The sequence below is a fragment of the Elephantulus edwardii genome, unplaced genomic scaffold, assembly GCF_000299155.1.
Source record: "Elephantulus edwardii isolate Elephantulus edwardi_28Jun2011 unplaced genomic scaffold, EleEdw1.0 scaffold00119, whole genome shotgun sequence".
Taxonomy (NCBI): Eukaryota; Metazoa; Chordata; class Mammalia; order Macroscelidea; family Macroscelididae; genus Elephantulus; species Elephantulus edwardii.
The window spans coordinates 10,081,220-10,105,490 of record NW_006399869.1 but is presented as its reverse complement, the minus strand read 5'-3'; the positions used below and the strand labels follow the sequence as shown (position 1 = coordinate 10,105,490).

The window sequence follows — 24,271 nt, the reverse complement described above, 5'->3', positions numbered from 1 at the left end:
AAATGTATTTCTTCCAATAAATTGGCTAGATAGTTATTTTCCAAATTTCTTGTCATAAGTGAATGAATGTTTCTAGCATTGATTCCATTTCTTGAAACATCTCAATTGATGTTTCGCTTAATTCCTGGAGCCTAAACAGAGAAAATAAGAAAGATGTTTACTTACTTGGTATTGACTTTACAAAGTTTTATAGATCATAAGAAATTATGATAATGTTGAGAACGATGGAAATGCCAGAACACTTCATTGTAGTCATGCAGAACTTGTACATGAACCAAGAAGCTGTGGTTTGAACAGAACTAGAGATTGCTGCATAGATTAAAATCAGGTAAAATGTGTATCAGGTTTATATCCTTTTACTTTATCTGTTCAGTATGCTTGCTGAGTAAATGCCTGAGAAACTTAGACTATATGAATAAGAAAGTAGCATCAGGATTAGAAAGAGAATCATTAGCATACTCAGTATAATACAGATGACAAAACCTGGCTTGCAGAAGTTGAAGAGGACTTGACATACTTACTTAAAAAAGGATCAAGATTATAGCCTTCATTATAGATCATACCTCAACATAATAGAAAACAAAACTTCTAACGAATGAATGGGTAATTCATGATAAATGGGAAAGGGATTGAAGTCAACAGTTCCATATTTTATGTGAATGAATAATTATGCACTCAAGAAACCAGAATATTGTTGCATTGGACAAATATACTGTAAGAACTTCTTTAAAGGACTAAGGACCAAAGATGTCATTTGGTGTACCTAACTAAAAACATGGTATTTTTGGAGAGTTGGACAGTAAATAAAGAATACCAGAAAAGAATTTATACCTGAAGAGGTTGAGTATCTTAAGGACTGTCAAATAACCACTCTTCTGTGTGATTTACTGCCTTTGAAAAATCTACTGGAACATCAGTTATGGGTCATTTCCAGCTTTACTGTACACAGCAACAACAAATGGCATGCCAAAAGAACACACAGAATTGTTTTAGGAAAAAAAAGTACTGTCAGAGTATTATTTATAGACAGGATTAGTTAGTTAAAATTGCTCTGGGTGTGCTTACCCGGTTGTGCCAAGAAATCTGTGAGACAACTACCTGCCCAACTCCCTGGAAGAGATCCATATTTATTCCCATTTCAAAAAGAGATGACCCAGCAGAGTGTAGAAATTATAGACCAATATCTCTAATATCACACACAAGCAAAATCCTCCTGAAGACTATCCAAACACGACTGAAATAGTACACCAACAGAGAACTACCAGAAACACAAGCTGGATTAAGCAGAGGCTGTGACAACAGAGACATTATTGCCAACATCAGATGGATCTTGGCGGATAGCAAGGAGGACTTTGAGTCTCTATGGGTCGCAGGCACCTTGATGGCACATAACAACAACAACTTGGCGCTTGTTATCTGAGGGACCATGGACTTGTGAAATTGGCATTCCTGGATCACGTAAAATTTCAATCTTTTATACGTAAAGTTGGTATGAGTGGAGTCAAATCATTGGCACCTAACCACCGTAGTAGTTTTGTTAGTTTCCAATTTCTTCATTGCCACTTGGACTTCTTCCTTCAACACTGTCAGTGTTGATCTTTTCCTATTCTGCCTCTTAAAATGGTTGGGAGAGTGATTATAATATTTCCATTTCCTTTCTCTCCCCCCCCCCTTTTTTTTAAGGTAAAATAGTAATGATAGACTTATTAGAAAATTATGTTCCCAAAGTCATGGCTCTCCCTCCCTCCTTGGGAGAAAATATGGAGGAGAGACCTCTGTATAATTTTTTTGATGCTTCTTGCCATTGTTCATTATTTTCCCCATGGAATCCTTTAGTCTTGACACTTGAGACATGAATTATAGCATAGTTATTTCAGCTTGAGAAATGCCACTTACTAAATTCTGATTTTTTTTAAAATTCTGATTTCTAATTCCAGTTTTTTGTCTAGTTCATTAAAATACTTTGCTTTATCTTCTTGAACAACTCATTGAAATCTTCTTTTCCATTCTTTTGTAGTTTTCCCCTTTTTCCATTAGTTAGTTGTACAAAAACAAGTTTAACAGTCACTTGATATCTGTTTTGTTCTTTTCTTTCTTTCCATTCTTTTTAATGACTTTTTGCTTTCTTGTATAATGTCATCTCTTAACTCTTATAGTCTCAAGTCATTCATTAGTGTTCAATATGTCAAGTATTTTTTTTTTTCAGATAGTCTCTAAATTCAATGTATTACACTTAAGGTCATATTTTGGCTTTCGTTGTCTTGTTTTTATTTTCTTCAACTTGAAATTACACATGAACAACTGATGGTCTATTACACTATTGACCCTTGTCCTTGTTCAGACTGATGATATTTAATATTGCTGTTATATTTTTCTCCAGATGTAGTAGAGTTGCTTCTTGTGTCTTTGATCTATTTCAGACCTTTATTCACTGTTTGTATTGTTGAAAAATGCTACTTGAAATAAATAAGCCATTTGTTTTGTAAATTTAATCATGCGATCTCTGGTATCATTTCTATCACCAAGGCCATATTTTCCAATTATAGATCCTTCTGTTTCCAAGTTGATCTTTTTAAATACAAATTTTATTTTATACTATTAAATTGTATTTGTATCGCTTGTAATTAACAATGCATTTTGTGCTTAATTAATTTCAGGCTACAGTGGTTAGTAAAAATAGTTTCATCATTAGTTTTCATTATTATTTTGCAAATATGACTATTAGCTCTATGTATTCATTGTCTTTGTAGGTTTATGAATATTTTCCTACCACTGGTGACATTATACTTCAGAATATATCTTCAAGTATTGTTTTTTCCTATCACTGGTGGCATTATACTTCAGAATAGATCTTCAAGTATTGTTTTTGATGATAAATACAAGACAAAATTGTATTCAGTTTATCATTTGTAATGTTGTAGATCATATGATTGTCTGTTTTAAATAAAAATTGCCAGTTGAATACATGTCAGCTCACTAGTACCTGTGATGTAGATCTTTATGCATTATGTTAGTTTCTGACACTTCTTATTTTCCTAGATACATACTTTGTACATTCCAAGTTTGATTATTAGTGGGAAGTAGCAGCTATTTCATCTCATTTTGAGACCTGCCATAACAATAAATGAAGGTCCCCAATTGCACTCATTCCATGCATGTCTGTCAAGTCAGCTCTACTTTGAGGTGACAGCTCTTCCTTAGTCATATTGTGAGTGACTTCAGCATAATGAACTCATCCTCTAGTACCATATCTGACAGTGCTCCATTGCTATTTATAAGGGTTTTACTTCTCTGTTTCCAAAAACGTGGAAGTGTCTTCCTTCTTTGCATCCTGTAGTCTAGAAACTTCCCTCAAATCAGTCCTGAATGGTTGAGGCTGCTGATTTTTGAAATACAGATGGAATAGCTTCCAATATCACAGTAAGATACAGAATGAAAGAGAAGGTTTTTAGAAGTACTTTCTTAGAGGAAAAAAAAGAGAGAGAAAAAAAAGAAAGAAAATAAAAAAAAAAATAGAAGTACTTTCTTGTTCTTAGGTATTATGGAGTCGACTCTGACGCACCGCAATGCTGTGAACAACAGATCTTACTTATCTCCTTTCTGTCCTGTGCCATCCTGTCTCTCTCTGACATAGTTGAGCCCTTTGCTGCAGTCAATGTGTTGGTTCATCTGGTTGAAATAATTTTACTCTTCTGTCAAGCTTTCCAAGCATGGTGTCCCTCTCCAAGTAACAGCCTCTCCTGGGAACATGCCCAAAATATGGAAGATGAAGCTTTGTAATCTGTGCCTCCAAGGAACACTCTACCTTCTCTAAGATCTATCTGTATATTCTTTTGGTAGGCCATAAGATACTCAGTTCTATGACACTGCAGTTCAGAAGCATCAAATCTTCCTCTGTCATCCTTCTTCATTGTCCAGATCTCAGATGGTTGAAACGACTGTGGCCTGAATTAGTCACACCATTGTATCTTGCCCCTTTGACTATTTATTGACATACTTGTATTGTCTTAACTATTTTAAGCTGAACTATTACAGTCATTGTTTGAATTAAAGAAAATGTGGAATAATCTGAAAAGCTTTCAGAATGAAAGTAATTTTGCTATTTGGTGATTTTATTAAATTATCAGATTATCCTAAGTCAAGTCTAGAAAATACTCAGGAATCACTCATATCTGTAGAAGGATTACGAATGGCTGCAGTCTTTTAGATGTTTGAAAACACCAATGAAGTTTTCTGTATTAATGTACCAGTTTTGAAATTGATATTAATAAATTTGAAAATAAAGAGAAAATAATAAATGTTTTTCATATGAACATTATTACAGAATTATTTTTAATACAAAAGTGCCATTTACAAGGCAAGAAAAGTCAAGAAGTTTTATAAGTTGCAAATCCATTTACTAATTAGTGCAAGATAGCATACTTGGATTCTCATTTCTTTTGCATTTAATCTGTTGTGCTATATACTGTTCTCATTGAAGTATATAAATCGTATGGTGAATATCTGGCATTCCATAGTAGGTGGAAAATAGAGGGATTATTTTACCATGTTTGTCAGTAATTGTGAATATTCTTTTTTGACGTAATACACCAGCATTTGAGAAACAATAGTTTCTTTCATTTTTTTTTAAATCGCCCTCCCCCAAAACAATAGTTCTTAAAGGTTAATAACATGTTTTTGTTATTGTTTAGTGCTATGAGATATGGCTTATAGTGAATCTCTAAACAACAGATCTGAACTCCCTCCTATCCTGTGCCATCCTCATCATCTCTAACACTCTTAAGCCCATTTTTGAAGTTACTATTTTGATGTCATTCTCTTTAATTGAAGGTCTTTCTTTCATTGACCCTCCACCTTGCCAAGAATGATGTCCTTTTCAAAGGAATGGCCTCTTTCAGCAACATACAGTGTGATAAAGCTTGTCATCTTTCCTTCCGAAGAGCATTCTGGCTCTATTTTCCTCAAGATAGAGCTGCTTCTTCTTCTGACAGTGTATGGGCTATTTAGTACTCTTCAGCAACACCATGCCTTAAAAGGCATCAGTTATTTTTCTGCCATTCTTAGTCATTGTCCAGTTCCCAGATGCATAACCAGTGATGGAAAAGGCTATGTCTTGAATAAAGCACACCTTAGTCTTTAAAGTGGCATCATTGCTTCTCAGTGATTTAGAGAGGTCCTTGACAGAGGACATGCCCAATGATGTATGTCTCCTAATTTCCTGTCCGCTGGTACCAAGGATGATTTTATTTTTCATCTGTAGTTTTTTTATTGAGATTTTAATGAACGTTTACAGAAAAGTTGGATTTTCATTTCATTCATTCAGTGTTGCACATTTTCCACCCTACTTCTCTGCCCTCTAGTTTACCCAGTTTCCTTTATTTAAAAAAATCATTCATTGTTGCATCATCAACAAAATACCATCAAGTGGTTTTTGTTTCCAACATTTTGATAAAGAGCCTTACCGTCTTCCATAGTAGTTGTACCATTTTACACTCCCACCAGCAGTAAATGAAACCTCTCTAGCATTTGTTTGCTGCTCTTTTGAATTTTTCTATTGTTACTGGGGTGAGATGATATCTCATAGTTCTTTTGACCTGCATCTCTCTCAGATCTAGGGATTTTGAACATTTCCTTATGTGTTTGTTTGCCATCTGAATGTCTTTGGTATGATTGGATTGTTTATCTTTTTCTTGTTGAGATGTTGGTGGTGGTTGTTATGTGCCATCGAGTCATCTGTGACTCATAGCGACTCTAAGTACAACAGCCCTAAACCCTACTCAATCCTGTGCCAACCTTATTGTCTACCTCCATTACCCCAGTCACTGAATCAATCCACCTCATAGAGTGTCTCCCTCTCCTGTACTGTCCCTCCAGCCTCCCAAGTATGATGTTCCTCTCCAAGGACTGGTCCCTCCTGGCAACATGTCCAAAGTATGTCAGACGAAGCTTCAGAATCCTTGCCTCCAAGGAACAGCCTGGTTTAACTCTCTCCAGGATGAATCTGTTCATTCTTTTAGCAGGCCGTGGTGTATTCAGTACTCTTCTCCAACACCATAGCTCAAAGGCATCAATTCTGCTTCTATCATCCCTAGTCATTGTCCACCTCTCTGAAGCATAGCAAGTGTTTGTAAATACCATGGCCTTTATTGAGCATATCTTAGTCTCCAGAGTGACATCATTACTCTTCAGTACTTTGAAGAGGTCTCTTACAGCAGCCTTTACCATAGCAATATGTTTTTTAATTTTCTGGTTTCTGATGCCAAGAGTGTTAATTGTATTCTATAAATTTTAGATATGAGTCCCTTATGAGATATGTCATTACCAAATATTTTTTTCCACTGTGACTTCCCTTTTTACCCTGTTGGAGAAGTTTTTTGATGTGCATAGGGATTTGATTCTTAGAAGGTCTCATTCATCTGTTTTATTATCTCCTTGTAGGCTTTTCAAGATGCTTGGAAGATTGTTCATATTGTGGATTAGGGCTTCTAGAGTTCTTCCAGGCTTTTTTCTAAGGAAGTTTATAGTCCTTGATTGTACTCGGAGGTCCCAACAATGAATTTTTGTAGATCCAAACAAGATGAAATAGTTGAGATTTGCGATTTTTTTCTCCCATCTATCATGATGCTGTTTATCCGTCTAGTGGTGAGGATTTTTGTTTTCTTGATGTTGAGATGTAATCCATATTGGAGGTGTAGTCTTTGATCTTTTCCAGCAAGTATTCAGGTCCTCTTAACTTTCAGCAAGCAAGGTTGTGTCATCTGCATAACACAGCTTGTTGGTGAGTGTTCTTCCAATCTTGATGCCACCTTTTTCTTCATAGAGGCCAACTTGTTGAATGATTTGCTCAGCATGTAGTTTAAATAGGTATGGAGAAAGGATAAAACCTTGATTCACACCTTTCCTGGTTTTAAACCATGCAATGTTCCCTTTCTCTCTTTGGACAACAGCTTCTTAATTTAGGTATATAGGTTTCATATGAGCATAATTAAGTGTGCCACAAGTCTCATTCTTCTCATTGTTATCCATATGTTATCCACATAGTAAATACCTTTGCATAGTCAGTAAAACCCAAATAGATATTCTTTGCTTTCTGCCATTTTCCATCTGAAATCAGCAGTGATATCCTTGGTGCCACGGCCTCTACTAAATCCAGCTTGAACTTCTGGAAGTCAGTGTACCATCCTAACCATTTTTGGGAGATCTTCAGCAATATTTTGTTAGATGTAATTCTAATGATATTGTTAGATAATTTTCACATTCTGTTGGATCACCTTTCTTGGAAATGGGAACAAATATGGATCTCTTCCAGTCAGTTGGTCAAATAATTGTCCTCCAAATTTCCTAGCATAGGCTGATGAGCATGTTCGGGCATGCATCTGTTAATTGAATTATGTCAATTGGTATCTCCTTGATTCTTGATTATATTTTGCTAATTAGTACAAATAAAATAGAATAGTTAAATTGCTCTATCTGACTAGGATTTTTAAATAATGGAAGAAATTAGATGTGGTTTGTTTTTTATTTATATGAAGGAAGATAGAATGTTGTCATCTTAAGTATGTGTCATTATGATTAAAGTAATTCTTTAAGGAAGTATTTGAAAAATTTTTGTATTTAAAAAATTTTCTATATTGAGACAGTCTTCTATATTTAATCCTTTTTCAGGCAAGATCATATCATGTCATGCCTACAGTATGTGTGATTACAAAAGTGAGGTAATGTGGTGTTAGCTTAAAAGTTGGCATTTCTAGCTATTACAATTGCAGGATGAGAGAGAGAGAGAGATTGACTGAGATTGAGATTTTCCCACACTGAGGGACAAATCTTGAGGGAGACTGGCAAAAAAGACCTTAGTGAGAGTAAGACCCTGGTGTTGGTGGTGGAGAGATTGTGGCATTCCTGTGGAGAAATTATGTCAAGGTGTAACCTTAGCTAAAAGCCACCATTTTCGCTCAATGATGGAAGGAAAAGCTGACTGCTGAACTGAAATTGGATCCTGGACTAATTGAAGAATTTTGCTTTGAGACTTCCAGACTAAAATCTGCACTTACATTGGGTGAAATTCTTTGCCTCCTCCCCATTTTAATTTATTTCCCCATAAATCCCATTCTTGGTACCACAGTCTGTGAGTCAACAACAATAATGAACTTCTTTCTGCTCATATGGCTCCAAAGGCATCATGGGGCTGGGGCACTGGCTTTGTCTTCTTTCTGCTTTGCAGAGGTGAGGGGCTGTGCTACTCTCATTTATTCTGGCCTTTTCAGAGAGATGCTCATAGCTCTGCCCTGTGTCACATTATCTGCTCTCTAGACAGGTAGCCACTGTTCTGTTCTTGGTAACAGTGTCCATTGGATAATTTTCTTGTCTGAAAGCAGCTAGTGTTGTGAATGTCAGTGTCTACCCGTTGCACAGCACGTGATATGTGCTCAGTAACCTTCGTTTGGAGGAGGCTCCAGAATTAGCATTAAGTCATATTTCCATCTGTGCCATTAATATCTAGCTTTACTAACAGCACACTACTTGTCATTGAATTGGAACCTGTCCTTCATTGGGTTTTTAGTCTGTACACTGCACAGGAAGAGATTGCCTATCATTCTCTCGCAGAACCACTGATGGATTTAAGCAGCCATTCACTACCTTTTGGTTAGGAGCAAGTCTTAATGTTTTCCCAGGACTTTATCCCTGCAAAACAGCTGATGTATTTGAACTGCCATTCATTCTCATTAACAACCTGATGCTTAACCATTGAGCCACCAGGATTCCTGTAGTAAGTTACTATTTACTGCACTGCTGTTGCAAACTATCATGTCAGAACCAACCAATTGAAGCAGTAAATTCCATGGGAGGAGATTGCCCCTTTTCTCTTGCTGAGCAGTTGGTAGATTCAACACAGTTTCTTACCACTTAATCATTAAAAAGCTTTCTCCTGTGCTTATAGCTGAGATTTCTCTGTAACTTTATCATTGTAGATTGCTCCTAAAGCAACCCCAATAAATATATTCTGTCTTTGTATATTGGAAGCAGGAGTGGCATCCACTTCCTAAACAACAAGTGTCTGGAAACTCTATGTACTTTGATAAGTGATGATAGTTATAGAAAGGCTTCAGACCTTTAGTTAAAAGGGTTGCTATGAGTCCTATTTGACTCGATGACAGTCAACAATAACAAAAGTATTCGTACACACTGTAAGTTTCTGTTTTGTACATTTTTAGTTGTGGGAATTCTTTTCACTTTCTTCATTATTTTCAACTAGTTACTCATTGTTCCTAATTTATAATGTCTAGAACTAGCTACTACAGTGCAGATTACAGCAAAACTTCCTATCTTCCTTAGTCTAGATGTCATACTTCTAGTGGTATAACTGGAGATCTGTTAAGGTTTTCAGGACTTGTACCATGGATCGTGTTGAGATTTTTGTCTAACTCAGTTTTATAGGTAATCCTTGCATCACTCACCTTTCTTGTAAATTATTACATCAGTCTGATCCTCCCTACTTTGTACTTGTAACATTTTTGGTTTCCTTTTACATTTGACTTAACAAAAATTAAACAACTCGTGGCTTTTAGTCTACTCATTAATTTGTCAAGTTATTGAGAGTTTTTGGGTAGTAGAAATTGTTTATGTACTTGGCTGCTAATCAAACATTTAGAATTTCTAATCCATCTAGGAGTTGAAGTGCTAACAGAAAGGCATGTGGTTCAAATCCATCAGTCCATCAGTTGCTTCTTGATATAAATAGGAATAGTTGTGATTTACTGCTCCTCAAAACCTGCTGGAGCATCAGTTATGAATTTTATTTTGATGGGACAGCACATAACAATTCACCCAGGAAACACTGGTGGTTTGTTGTTGTTGTTATGTGCCATCAAGTTGCATATGACTCATAGGGACCATATGTACAACAGCTCTGAACCCTGCTCTATCCTGTGCCGGGCCTTCTGTCTCTGACACACCTACCTCCATTATACCAGTCACTAAGTCAATCCATCTCATCTAGAGACTTCCTCTCTTGCGCTGTCTCTCCACCCTCCCAAGCAAGATGTCCCTCTCCAAGGACTAGTCCCTCCTTGTAACATGCCCAGTGTCAGACAAAGCTTCAGTATCCTCACCTCCAAGGAGTAGCCTGCTTTTACCCTCTCTAGAACAAACCTCTTTGTTCTCCTAGCAGTTCATGGTATATTCAGTACTCTTCTCTAGCACCACAGCTCAAAGGCATCAATTCTCCTTCAGTCATCCCAAGTCATTGTCCAGCTTTCTGACACAAAACTCTATGGAAGAAGGATGGTTTTTTCCCCTCCCATCTGATTTACTGCCTCTGAAAACCCTCTGGAAGTTCAAGTATGAGTTGGTTCCAGCTTGATGGTACATAAAATAATAACAACAGTCCACTTGGAAAGATGACATAAGAAAGACCAGGTAAGTTAGTCCTGAAAAATTAACCATAGAAAACCTTGTGTAAGTTTTACAGTAACACGCTTGGGATCTTCATGAGTTGATGTAAGCCAATTGGTTTTTAGTATTATCAGAAAACAAAATAGTAATTTTTTACTTATGCAACCATCTTGTGCCTGTTTCCTGTTCTTAAAACCTGTGTAATAATATTTCCTAACCAAGTTTATCTTTGGAGGCTAGGATTTTGAAGTTTCATCCCACATGCTTTGGGCACATGGCCAAGAGAGACCATGATGCCTTTGAGCTGTGGTGCTAGAGAAAAGTACTGAATATTCCATGAACTGCTAGGAGAATAAAGAGGTTTGTTCTTGAGAGGTGAAAACCTGGAGAAGGACAGCTTGCTTGGAAGGGTGGGGGGACAGCTTGAGAGAGGAAGACCCCAGATGAAATGGACTAATACAGTAACTGGGGCAACGGGGGTTGTTGTGTAAGAATTAGTGAGACTGGTTGAGGATGGGGCAGGCTTCAGAGCTACTTTAGATAGGGTCACTATGGGTCACAGGCAACTTGATGGCACGTAACAATAACAAGGCTAGTGGAAGTTAAATCCAAATTATTGTGCATTTATTCTTTGAGTAATATATGCGTATGTATGTATGTATGGGAGTGTATGTTTGTAGCTTAGATGAAACAGATTTTCTAATTGATAATACCCGAAAAATAAAATGCTGTGTAACCCCTACATTCAGCTAACTTCTGTTTTAGTTTGTGATTTCTGATTTCTGATTTTCTGTTTTTGTAAAAGAATGAGGTATTAAGCATTTTAATCGCAAAAGAATACATTAAATGATAAACTAATAATGAATATAATACTTGATGTTTGCGTCTCTAGAGTCACTTTGTGTTTTGGTGGAATAGAGAGCTTAAACTGAAGCCATGTCCCTGTAAACAGAAATAATAAAGGATTGGGTTTTGAGCCAGCATTTATAGACTCACCTCTGAAAATTTAAGCACTGCAAGGTAAAGTCTGGCCTTTTCTTTGAATAAGTTGTAGGAAATAAAGTGAGCTTTATTAAATTTACTGATAAAGCTGGCTTATTCTTTAAACAGTTGCATTTTTAAAAGTCCCATTATTTATGTTGGAATTTCTCAGAGATGTGAGACCTTGTTACTTGTTTTTCAATGTCTGTAACATCCCATCTTAAAATCACTCTTTTGACATACACATTTAATATTTGTTGGTGGTTGCATGTAATTCAGATGAGACAAGAATTTATGGTCAGAAGCTTTTTTATTGAAGAAAGAAATAGCATAAATTGCCTTTGGAACATAGCTTTGGAGTATATATGTGCTTTTGTCTTTGAACTTTCAGTTATGTCTTTCTGGTCAAAGAATTGACTTAACAAATTTCCACTATTTCTACAGCTGATATTTAGTCTCGGCTCAGATGTTTAGTTAACATCTACTATGCATTGTATTGAGCCCTTTTATATTTCGTTTATTTATTAAATAATTTTAAATAATGAATCCAAAATGGCATTTTGTTTTCCAAAGTAAGAAAAATGTATTCTCACTCAGATATCCTTTGTGACAGCTTTGGGAGAGGTTTTTTAGGACTGTCTAAAGTATATCCAAGAATGGTCTAGACTATGAGAAAGTCGAAGATTGAATTATTTAAGATATAAATTGTTTGCAAGATAATAAACTTTTTTAAAATTATAAAATTGATAGGGAATATTCTGAGTTTAGGAATAGGTATATAGACATATAGAAAATAGCATGTTCCAAAATTATCATTTATTTGGTGAATAACTAAACATTAGAAGTGAAATTTGTAAAATTTCTTATTTGCAGATATCAAAGAAAAATCTATCTTAGCCACAGTATTTTTTTTCCCAGAGAAATTGATAACGTTATTGTTTGTCATGAAATAGGATCCTACTCATGGCGGACCCTCCAGTGTATTTAAAATTTCCTGAGAGGAAATTGTCCATCCTTCTTCAGAGCACCTGGTGGATCCAAACCCTTTGAATCTTTTGTGATTTAAATCCTGGGTGCCTTTGTGATTGCAACGTAGCTCCTTATTGCTAGGCCACCAGAGAAATTGTTCTGTAGTGGTCAAAAGATATAAATTAAAATGAGATACCTTGTGTTCCTCTACTAACTCTTATATTCTTTATAAAATAATCTTTATTTTTCTATGAGAGTTGATTATTTTCTTCCTTTGGGTTTGACCAAACTTAATTAAATGTAAAGAACATTGGAATCTTTACATTAAATACTGTATAAGTACTATAGCTACTGAGAACAGACCATTTCCCCCCTCAGTTAAAAAGTGAATACGTTAGGTGGAATAAATATAAATGATTACAATAGTATTAAACTTGTCACAGAAAGCAGTTAGTAGTTTCCCAGGGTGTGTATATAATCTCTAACATGGGTCATTTTTACTAATACTTTAGAAGTTGAATTTTTCTTGGTAACAGGATAGAAAGTTGTTGCTTGGTCCCTGTTTGAAGTGATATAATGCTACTTAATTCAGAACATTAGGGAAAGAGTGTAAACTAATATATGTAAAAATGGTTTATTTTTGTGTAAAACATGTAAAAATAATTCACCTATATCTTAAATTTATGTTTTAGTCATAACAATATTTAACATAGTGTAACCTGACATAATTGTGTTTCAGTAAGCATGGTAATGTGCATTGTAAAGTTTTATAGTATTACAGTTAGGAGCTTTAAGACATGTAAGGTGTAGGCATGGAGCCAAGGTGTGAGAGAAATAGTGCTAGGTTTCAGCCCAGGAAAGTATCAGTGCCTGAAAATGTGTGATTTTCTGACTTCATCTATCAGTTTCCCTGATTAAGTTAGTTTCCTCCTTGAGAAAAATGACACTTTTTTTTTCTAGAGAGAGGTAAGCCACAAGAAATTTTTACATATAAAAGCAAAATACCATTAGCATAGACTTAATTTGTTTTATGTTTGATGTAGAGGTTTCTGGCAGATAGGACTTGTGGGACTTTGGTTAGATGGATAAAAGATGTATGTTTTGACTCTTTAGCTCTTGAGTCAATGTTGAGACATTTGTTTACCTTTTTTGTAAAAAAAAATTATTACTTTACATATAATTATTCATATACATTGTATTTCATACATGTACTCTGTTTTATACACATATCTTGTGTTTTGGACAAAAATTAATATACATTATATTTTATGCAATTAATTATTATTGGTCTATGACTGTTATCACCCTGTCTTTTCAAGTCCCCATTGAACATTTCCCAAACCTTTACCCCTCTTCACTGACCAATCTCTAGTGATTTCCCTTCCATCTTCTGTTTTGCCTTTCTGTTCCTTTTTCTTTCCCCTTTTGGACACTTATAAGTACCTTGTTTAATTTTCCTCCTATTTTCACTATGGTGATCTTATGCTGTATTTATCCTTGTGTGACAGAGATATTTTATTCAATATAATACACTCTAGACTCATCTGTTCCTTTAAAACCTTAGTTGTGTTAATTGAATATGTGTCAGATTTTGAAAGAAATAGTTAAGTAGGGTGTTGCCAGAGTCTATAAGACACTTCATTTATTACCAACATTTTAAATTACAAAATACATAAATAACATTCCTTTATTAACAACTCTCTGGGTATTTACAATGTATCTAGAGCTGTGCTAGGTACACAAAAACAGCCATCATGGAGATTAGAATGTAGTAGGAGAAGCAAATACTAATTGATTAAATAATTTGATGATTAAATGTTAAATCACAATTTACTAAAATCTTCAGCTACCAGAGGCATAGTACTATGAGATTGGTGAGAGTTCATATCACTGATTATTTTTTTTTTTTTTTAGGGTTGGGGAGAGTGGCAGAAAGTAGGTCAGTCAGGAGGAGAGAGACACAGATTGCTTTACAGATGGAATTCTCAGACTTACTCATTGCCGTCAAGTAAGGACAACTCATTGCTGACCCCCCCACCCCAGTTGGTTTCCTAGACTGCAAGATACATACTCCACATTACTGAGTGGCAGTGATGTCAGTTTGAAGTTTGAAGCATTGATGTCAGTTAGCTTGATGTCAGTTAGCTTGATTCAGACCATGGCCTTTTCAGTTACGACTCTCTTTCAGAGAGCTGGACAATAAATAAGGATGACAGAAGAAGAATTGATGCTTTTGAGTTGTGATCTTATAGAAAAACATTGAATATTCCATGGATTGCCAAAGAACAAATAGGTATGTCTTGGAGAAGGTGCATCCAGATTGTTTCTTGGAGGCAAGGATAATGAAACTTTTCTCCCATATTTTTGACATGTTTCTAGGAAAAACTATTTCTTGTAAAAGGATATCATGCTAGGAAAGATGAAGGGCCAGCATAAAGACCTTCAGTGAGGTGGATTGACACACTGACTGCATTAATAGACTCAAGTATGTCAGAGAAGATCAGGATGGCACAAAATAGAACAAGGTCCAGACCTGTTTTTCATAGAGTTGCTGTGAGTTGTAGTTGATTCTTGAGGGCACCTAACAACAACAAAGTCATGTAGGAGGTGATTGCCTATCTTTATGTCTTGTAGCTGCTAGTAGACTTTAACTATTAACCTTTGGGTTGGTAAGACTGTGCTGCAATCGCGAAGACACATAGTTCAGTCCCACCAGCTGCTCCATGGGAGAAGGATAGACAATCTCCTCCCACACAATTACTGTCTTTGAAATTCCTTTGGAGGGTCAACTATGGGTCAGTTTCGACTCAGTGGTACAACAGCAGCTACTTTTCGGTTGGGCACTCTGGTGGCTTATTGGCAAGAAATTGTGCTACCAACCCAATGGTGTGTGGTTCAAATCCAGCTGATCTGTGGGAGAAAGACATGATAGTGTAGAGATTAGTTTTTAGAGATTAAAACCGAGAATAGAATAAGGTGAATACAGATTTAAATAGGTAGAGAAGACCCAGAACAACACAAAATGCTGATGAGTTGATTCTGCTCATGTATTGCTCAGTGGGAAAAACTTAATGCAGAAGATTCCATGTTAACATGAAAAAGACAAAAAGCCTCACCACTGGGCCCATAGGCAGTATCATGATAGATGGAGAAAAGATTAAAGTCATCAGTGACTTTATCTTACTTGGATCTATAATGAGTACACTTAGTACTAGCAGTCAGGAAATATAATGACATATTCCATTGGGAACATCTACTACTGTCAGAGACCTCTCCAAGCTGTTAAGGAGCAATGGCGTCAGTTTAAAGACTAAGGTGCTCTTGATCCAAGCCAGAGTCTTTTCAGTTACTTGCTAGGCATCTAGAAGTTGGACAGTAACTAAGGATAACAGAAGCAGAATCGATGTATTTGAGTGGTTGTGGTGGAGAAGAATACTAAATATCCCATCACTGCCGAAAGAACAAATATATCCTGGAGAAAGTGCAGCTAGGGTACTCCTTGGAGGCAAGGGTACTCAAATTATGTCTTACATATTTGGGGCATTTTATTAAGAGAGGCTGATCCTTGAAAAAGGACATCATGCTTAGAAAAGTTGAGGAGGGTCAGCGACAGAGAGGAAGACCCCCGATGAGATAGATTAATGCAGTGCCTGCAGCAGTGGGTTCAAGTATACCAGAGGTCGTGAGGATGGCACAGAATAGTATAGGGTTCAGATTCATTCATTGTTCATGGTGTTACTGTGATGTGTAATAGGCTCCATGTCACCTAACAACAACAAGATGGCTACTTGTCAGTGCAGAACTGTGCTCGTAAGATTTTCAGTGGACATTGTTTGCGAATTGATTACCAAGCGTTTCTTCCAGGGCACTTCTGGGTCGACCCAGACCTCCCACCTTTGAGTTAGCAGCTTAGTGCATTGACACTTTGGAACTCCAGACAACAGAAAGTTAGCACACTATGACAGCCAGGTCAATTATAAAGGCTCTAAATAATCCATGATTATTTTCTGTTAGGTATATTGTTTATAAGATAGGTTTGACTAAAAAAATGGAGTAGTTTTATTGGAGTTAAAATATCCTCAATCCCACATTAGCAATAATAATATAGCCTGTCAACAAACCTAGTTATATGGGTAAAATAAGAGTTAATGGGAGAAGAATAATACGAAAGTATCCTCATTTAATTTTAACTTTGTATTGCCAGCCTGGGGAGAGGGGCTGATTGGATAAAAACCAAACACCCCAAGTGGATTTATTTTGTTTTTCATAGGTGTGTGTGTTGGAAAATCATGTCTGCCAGATTTATTGAAAGCTAGTCAAAGTGTATTTTATAAATTTTTGTATAAACTTGTTTGCTACATTTGAGAGTGGAGAAGATGTTATAGAGCAGGTTTGTATCATCCATCCCTTTATCTTCTTCACCTTGGTGAAACATCATATTTTAGTTTAAAGCTGTTCAAGTAATTCCTTGCTCAATTTTCCCACTGTCTTCAGTGATATTATTTTGAGTCAGCAATCAATGGATTCCATCCCTCTGAGACTTGCTTAACCAACAGCTGCTGATATAATACAGGCAAGAGCTTGTTACTTTATCTGAATTGTCCGTCGCTACCTTAATGAGTGAAATGGTTAAGTAGAGGAGGGGGCGAGCCTTAAGGAATGTGTGTACCATTTCAGCTGAATATTTCAGTGTATATAGGGAGAGGGAGGGTTAGTGAGAAATCCACTTACATCACTAGAACTGCATTGAGTGTGAGCCTTGCAGGTTAAGAGACAGACTACAGTGTCTTGCTTTCTGCAGGAAGCAGCAATGCCGTTTGTTTCCTAAGAGGAATTTTTTATTTAGAAAAGGAAGCTTTCTCTCTACCCAGGAAATGGCTTTCCTTGTGCGTTGCTATGCCAACTGCCTGCAGCCATGGTCCTCCAAAGTAAGCACAATAATGTAATTATATTGGTGTATTGCATTCAGACTCATGATTCTCGAGATTGTGTGTGTGCATGTGCTGTGTTTCTGTTAGTGAATTTTTTGCTAGCAGTCATGCTTGTGTTTAGTGTGAGGGACAGACATCATTAAATTAAATGTCCATCAGTGTCATGCTGCTAAGATTAATTGTGCAAACTTGGTTAGTGGAGTGGGACAGAGATCACTGGTCACCACTCTGTCAGCATCATTAGCAGCTAGGGAGGAGGTCCCGATTCACACGCTCTGCTCCGGTTTTTCCTTTCTTTCTTTTTTTCCCCCCGTGCTTGGAAGGATCTGTATGTGTTATTGCAAATGAAACAAGAGTATTAACAATGCTTGGCTGGATGCTGGAGACTGGTTCTTATACTACCCTGACTGCTATAATTCTGTATTAAGCCTTTTTTAGAGGAGTCTGTGTGCAGTCAGCCATTTTAGGTCCCCCCCCCCTTTTCTTTTGCCTCTTGTTCTTCAATCTCAGAAATGATCTTGTTCTGTTGGAAGACAGAGAGCTGTATAAGGTTTCCTCAGTCTTGTCACAGCCTAAGATGGTTAGCGTTTCAGTGTTATAAAAATGGAGACGAATGCCGTTGTTCGGATTCCTTTTTCTGGACTACAAGTGTGAGGGTTTTTTTAAGCTTACCAGTAGTGACACTTTAAGCGCAGCTTCATTTTCCCCTCCTCTTCCTCCTCCTCCTTAATTTTTTTTTATTTTTTAATTTTTTTTTTAATTTAATGCTGCTATAGAGGGTGACTTGGCATCCGTGAAAGATTGGTACATGATGTGTAAATTCAGTTCAGCAAATGTTTCTTCATTATGAAACCACTAGCAGTCCCAGCTAACCATGGAGTTATGGGCCAACAGGAGAAACATTCAGTAAGTATCACAAATGCTGCTTCTGCTTCAGTAGCACATCTTAGTGAAAACTGCTGTAAAATGGAAATTATTGCTGTTTTCTCTTCAGGGAAAACAGTGGTTTTAGAGGGTATAATAGTCTGCTTGGAGGAGGGGAGGGCAGGTGACAATTGGTTCTTCCAATTTTGTTGCAATTTAAAAAAATAGATAAGACCAACCTTCAGATAAAAAAAAATGCAAGGACAAAAATCATGAACACTGAGAAATGCTGGACAACTGATTTTTAGAATCAGAAGTTTAAGGTTCAAAATTCAGCTTTCTTTAATACTTAGACAGTTTCTAAAAATGTTTTGCAGTTGAATTTATTCGCATATCTAGAGGAAGGTTATTGAGAAAGAACATCTGGAGTGAGGAATTCACATGTAGGTGTGAGGGAAGGAGGGGGAGGAGAGCTTTGGTTAGGGATTCAATAATGAAATGATCCTTAGGGCTTACTTATCGGAGAATCCAGCATGAACTGATAGTTGATGAAAACACAGAATTCTTTTTCTTTTTTATGCCACAGGTATCACTTCCTTGTAATTGATCCCATGAGCGGTTATGCTGAAATCCCATAGACAGCTACTGCTGTTGGTGAGGAACACTTTCTGTGCCTCATGCTAGATCTGAACTTCCCATGTCAGACATGTGCGTTCCCATGGAGCTACTTTATGGCACCATGCAGGGAAGTTTTCTTCTTTCATATTAACTCATGTTTGTATATATTAAATTTCTAAAATAAAGATGTGTAAATTTAGGCAGTTTATCATAAGTATTTATGAATTGTTCATTTTTATAACCTTATATTGATTAATGCATCAGGATATAGGAGTTATCTTTTGTATATTCTACAAAGGATCCAGGTGTCCAGCTTTGAAAATGGCAGTAGTCACTGGGGTTTTAGAAATATATAGACAAGAAGTCATGAATCCAGGATATTGTTATGCTCAGTGTTGATGACTGTAACTTAGCTTCATCCATCGTTCTAAACAAAATCCAAGATATTTTCTTAGACAAAGTTGACTCTTAGGAACCATCTCACCTTACCAAGAAGCCACGTGGTATTTCTAAGGCAGAAACTATCTTAGATGCTTGATATGGTGCTTCACTTAGGGCCCCACCCTCTCTTAATGAGGTTCTGTTGGTACTTCATTAATTAAACTCCTTTGTCAAGTCCAAAAAAAGACCAGCCATATACTTAATGTTACTAGTAGAAAAGATTGTCATAGAGAAGTTCCATTGTAGATTGATTTTATTAACGCAACCTTTGAAATTAAGATTCTTTTGTAGTCATGACTTTTCCAGATAAAAGTGAGAAGTGTTAGTTACTTAGTTGGCTTTCCCTTCTGTATTCATTCATTCTTTCTCAAAATGGAGAGAGGAAGATATTTGAGTTAATAATAATAGTAATTTCATGAACAAAAGGAATTAGTGAAACTGTCTAATGGTTATTGTTATATGCTGTCAAGTTGGAACCACTCATTGATGACCCGCCAATGAATTTCCAGAGACAATAAATCACTTGAGATCTTTCTTCCGCAGAGCAGCTGATGGATTAGAATTGTGTGTCTTTGGGTTGGCAGCACAACTTCTTACCATCAGAGCTCCCTGTATTTAGTGGGTTTCTTTGTTGTTGTTTTTGTGTACTGTCAAGTCACAGTTGACCCATAGCTGACCCTCCAGTGGGTTTTCAGAAGCAGTTAATTGCACAAGAGGAGATACCCATCTTTCTCCCATGGAGCAGCTGGTGGATTTGAACCAAGTGTTTTTGAAATTGTGGCACAATTTTTTACCATTCTCCACCACAACTTCCTGTGTTTAGTGGTATTTAGTACCTTATTTAGGGAGCCCCAGTGGCCTCTGAAAACCTGTTGGACGGTCAGCTATGGGTTGATTCTGACTAAACGGTACACAGCACATACAACAATGTACTATTTAGTAGTGGAGGAAGAGGGAAAAAGCATTACTAGATTTGTGAAAACAAAAGTGATTGGGAAAGATAATTCCAAGTAATAGATAAACTACAGTCCCTAGGTAATGCAAACAATTAAATGTTTGACTGCTAGCTAATAGGTTAAAATTCACCCTGAGCTGCTTGGAAGATAGGACTGGCAGTCTGCTTCCAACAGGTCATGCACAGTCTTTGAAACCTGTGGTGTAGTTCTGCCCACACAGGATAATTGTGAATAAAAGAATCAGCTAGTTTGAAACTAACAATAGGTAAGGGTGTATAAACTATGGTTTCTTATTCTGTAATAATAAATTTCCTGGGAATATTTTCTATTTTACTGGGATTTTGAGTAATGTTATAACAAAAGTAATGCTAGCCTTAAAGTAATATTTTTAGGGAAACATGTGAATAATATTTCCCATAATACTTTTGTTAGAAGTCAAAATATTCATATTTGACATCTGAGAGCATCACTGTCAGCTACCCTGACAATATATGATGTCAGGATCTAGTCCCTGTTGGCTAGTATGCTGTGTAATGAACAGGCCTTTAAAGTTTTAATTACATGAGAGGACTTGAATAGAAAAATAATTTTCCTGGCTCTTAGGAAAGGTGAGCCTCAGTAAAAATAACTCAGCTAAATAGGTTTCATTGCCCTTTGCTCTGTTATGCTCTGCAGAGAGTGTGCTTTTTACAAATTGAAGATTTGTGACAACCCTGCATGGGGCATCTTGCCAGCACCATTTTCCCCAACACCCTGTGTTCATTTAGTATCTCTGTGTCACATTTTTGGTAACTCACAATATTTGAAACTTTTTCATGTTGCTATTACACACTTAATACAGTACAATATAAACTTAGCTTTTATGTACACGGGGAAACAAAAAAAAGTATGACTCACTTTATGGTGTTACTCTCTTTATTGTGGTATTCTGGAATAGAACTCAGTATCTCCAAGATATGTCTGTAGTTGCTGGGCCAACAGTATATGAGAATGCCTCTCTATCTGTGAAGCTGTATGAGAATAGTAACAGAGTGCATTTAAAGTTGCTCCTTCAAAAAGTTAGTGGATTTGATTCTTTGGCTGATGGGATAGAGCAAGATAATGAGAAACAAATATTTTATATCAGGATATTTTTCTTGATAGTGGTAGACAAAAATAGTAAACACTCCCTTTTTGAGGCTTTTGGATCAAATGGACTTTTATTCTCTAGTTATGTTGCCACTCTCTTGCACTTCTTTGTTGGTTACACATATTAGCAATTAAAATACTCTTGAATTTATTATTCAGTTAAATTTTTGGATTAATGAACCCTCACTTAACCCCTTTAGTAAGTTTTTAATGTGTTTTTATCACATCACCCCTTCACAGTGTTTTATACATTCTGTGATATTTGCCTGAATCCTTATGTATTACCAGCATGATAAATTGCACCTGTATGTTACAGTCACATGGTTGATCTTCAGGAGAATCTTGTAATTTTGCAAATTTTAAAGATAAAAAGAGATTATTAGCATTTAAAAATACATTCTTGCACTGCATTTCTAAGACACTAGTGGTATTAAAGACTTATTCTGTTTACTATCTGATTTTCTCTTTTTTTAATAAACACTGTTAAATACTCCCTTTCATGTTTTCCCTTACTTCAGATTATTTAGTGGGAATAATTTTTTTACTAATAATTTTAATGAAAATTTACAGAGATTTTGGATTTCCATTCATCCATTCATTGCTGCACTTCTTTCCCTGCCCAGCCCTCACTTCCCCACCCCACCCCGCTTTTGCTCCTCTCTTTTAAAGGGAATGATTTTTTTTTAATTTTTATTTTATTATTTTTCTGTGAGCATACCGTCAAATTGGATCTGACTGGTACAGGAGGAGATTGTCCCTCCTTCCCCGGCAGAGCATCTGGTGGATTCGAACCGTGAGCCTCTGGGATTGTAGTTGCAGCTCCTTACCACTAGGCCACCAGAGCTCCCGGAATAATGTTTTTTTAAGCATGCCCTTGAAATCCTACAATATATAATGACTTTAAAGCTGTAAAGTTTAAAAATAAGTCACTTTAAAACAATTCATTGTTTATCCAATTGTGCATTTTTATTATTATTTTTGAAGTTAGTACTGTCCTTATGATAAAACTCAAGTCATAATTATTTTTAAAAAGGAAAGTATATATATATATACACACAAGAAACTGCTTTATGTAAATGTAAGGAAGTTATAGCAACAGTTGTAACTGTCTACCTTATTGCTGCATACTGTATTAATGCATTATCTTAGTTCTTAATAAATCTCTTAAGAAAGATGTGTCATCTTTTTAGCAGTGAAGAAGCTGAGTAACTTAGAAGGTGCTTAAGCCTTTGATTGCTTGGTTTGGTTTCATCTTGCATCTTGAGTTGGGACCGTCAAGAATACATGTCTTTTTAGCTCAGTTTCTTCTTCATTTCTGTGTGGGGCCTATTATGTACATTTTCCTTTTTAATTCTTGATTCTTTACACATAAACTTGATGCTGGAACTTTCTGTTCTGTCTTCCCTTTTTAATGTTTGTCAGTTCCACTCCATTGAAATTATTGAGCTTTGCCTTTCCTGTTTATTCTTAAGGAGTCTGTCTTCATTTCATGGTCACTTCTTAACTCTATACTAGATAATGACTCATTTAGAGTCATAAGTATCAATTTAATCATCTTATAAACCTCTTCACCAAAAAAGATGCAATATAACCCAACCATATTGTTGTTAGATGCCATCAAATTGATTATCTTAGTGACCCTATGTAAAATTGAATGGATAAAATACTTGTGTGGTTCTTTGCTGTTCTCACAATTGTTACTCTGTTTGAGCGTTATCATATTAAGTCTAAATTTCTGTTGATCACTTAAGAAGACCCTTTGTGATCTACACTCCTTCCTTTGGGCTTTCAAAAAAAATTTTTTTTTAAGATGAGCTTATCAAATTACAGTTACATTCAGGCTCATTTCTTAAGTGTAATGCTCTCCACTGTCCCTAGTCTTCTCATGTTCCTCTCTATGGACCTCTTGGGTGGTACAAAGGTTTAAGTACTTGACTACGAACTAAAAGAGTGGAAGTTCAAAACTTAAAGGGGAATAAAAAGCCTAGAAGTCTATTTCTGAAATGTTATAGCTATTGAAAACCCTGTGGATCATAAGAGTGAATTAAACACACCATGGACTTGTGATTGACTAGGTGGCAGCTGGTACTGGTTTCATTTTCTAAATATTGATTTACTGGCATTAATATTTAATTTCATTAACTTAATTAAACAATAATACTTGATTTTATGATTTTTCCTCCTAAATAATGTTTATGAGTTGGCTTGGTTATTACAGTTGAGTAAGAGATTGGATTTAATGAACATTCTCCCACCCTAAGAGTACGGGTTAAGGTTATGGCAGGAGTTTGACTATCATTGTTGAGACTTAGGGAACATACTGTCGACCTTCCTATCTTTTATCTGGATTCCAAACTTCAAAATTCCAACTCATTGCCGGCTAAGCCTCCAGTGGCTTTTAGAGATTATAAATTGCACAAGAGGATGATTGCCCATCTTCACCTGTGGCACAGCTAGTGGGCTCAAACCACTTTCCTGTGGATTGGCGCTAGAACTCCTTCATTACGAGGCTACTAGAACTCCCTTTAACTAGATTTGAGTTAAGATAACCTAATTTTTTTTAAAAAAAGTTTATTTTACTGTACCGTGACACTCTTGTTTTATCTAAATAGGTTGAGCACAATCTCTTAATGCATTTTATTGATACATTTTCTCCAACACTGTAGAAGAAAACAACACCAAGAGAATTATGGTTTTTTCGGTTGTGCCACTTTTGGGTTAAAGCTCCACCATTTCTTTATCTGATCTTTTTGTCTGTTTATGACTGATATATTTCCTGAGATAAAATAACCTCATGTCTTGGGGAGGTTTTGCATTGTGCTTGCTAGCTAAGTCCTGAGAGGAAGCAGTATCCTATTGTTTCATTCAAGGACAAGGTCATCTTGCCTTGGATCTGGGCCAACAAACCCTGGAAACAAATAATAGATCTTTTAACCCCTGTTAGAAGTGAAAAGTAATGTAGAAATTTGCTGATACATGTTTATCTATAAG

General features: G+C 36.2%; 1 protein-coding gene across 2 annotated transcripts in view; it reads left to right on the top strand.

Moving 5' to 3' along the window:
• RAPGEF2 (Rap guanine nucleotide exchange factor (GEF) 2) overlaps nucleotides 1-24,271 on the top strand; it is a 219,579-nt gene that overhangs the window by 86,403 nt on the left and 108,905 nt on the right. The window contains exon 6 of one of the 2 annotated variants that reach the window (XM_006892776.1): nucleotides 16,123-16,136. In XM_006892776.1, coding sequence (XP_006892838.1) covers nucleotides 16,123-16,136 — 14 coding nt within the window. Of the gene's footprint in view, nucleotides 1-16,122; nucleotides 16,137-17,783; nucleotides 18,180-24,271 lie in introns of those variants that run through there. The other variant, XM_006892775.1, reaches the window with a different exon arrangement.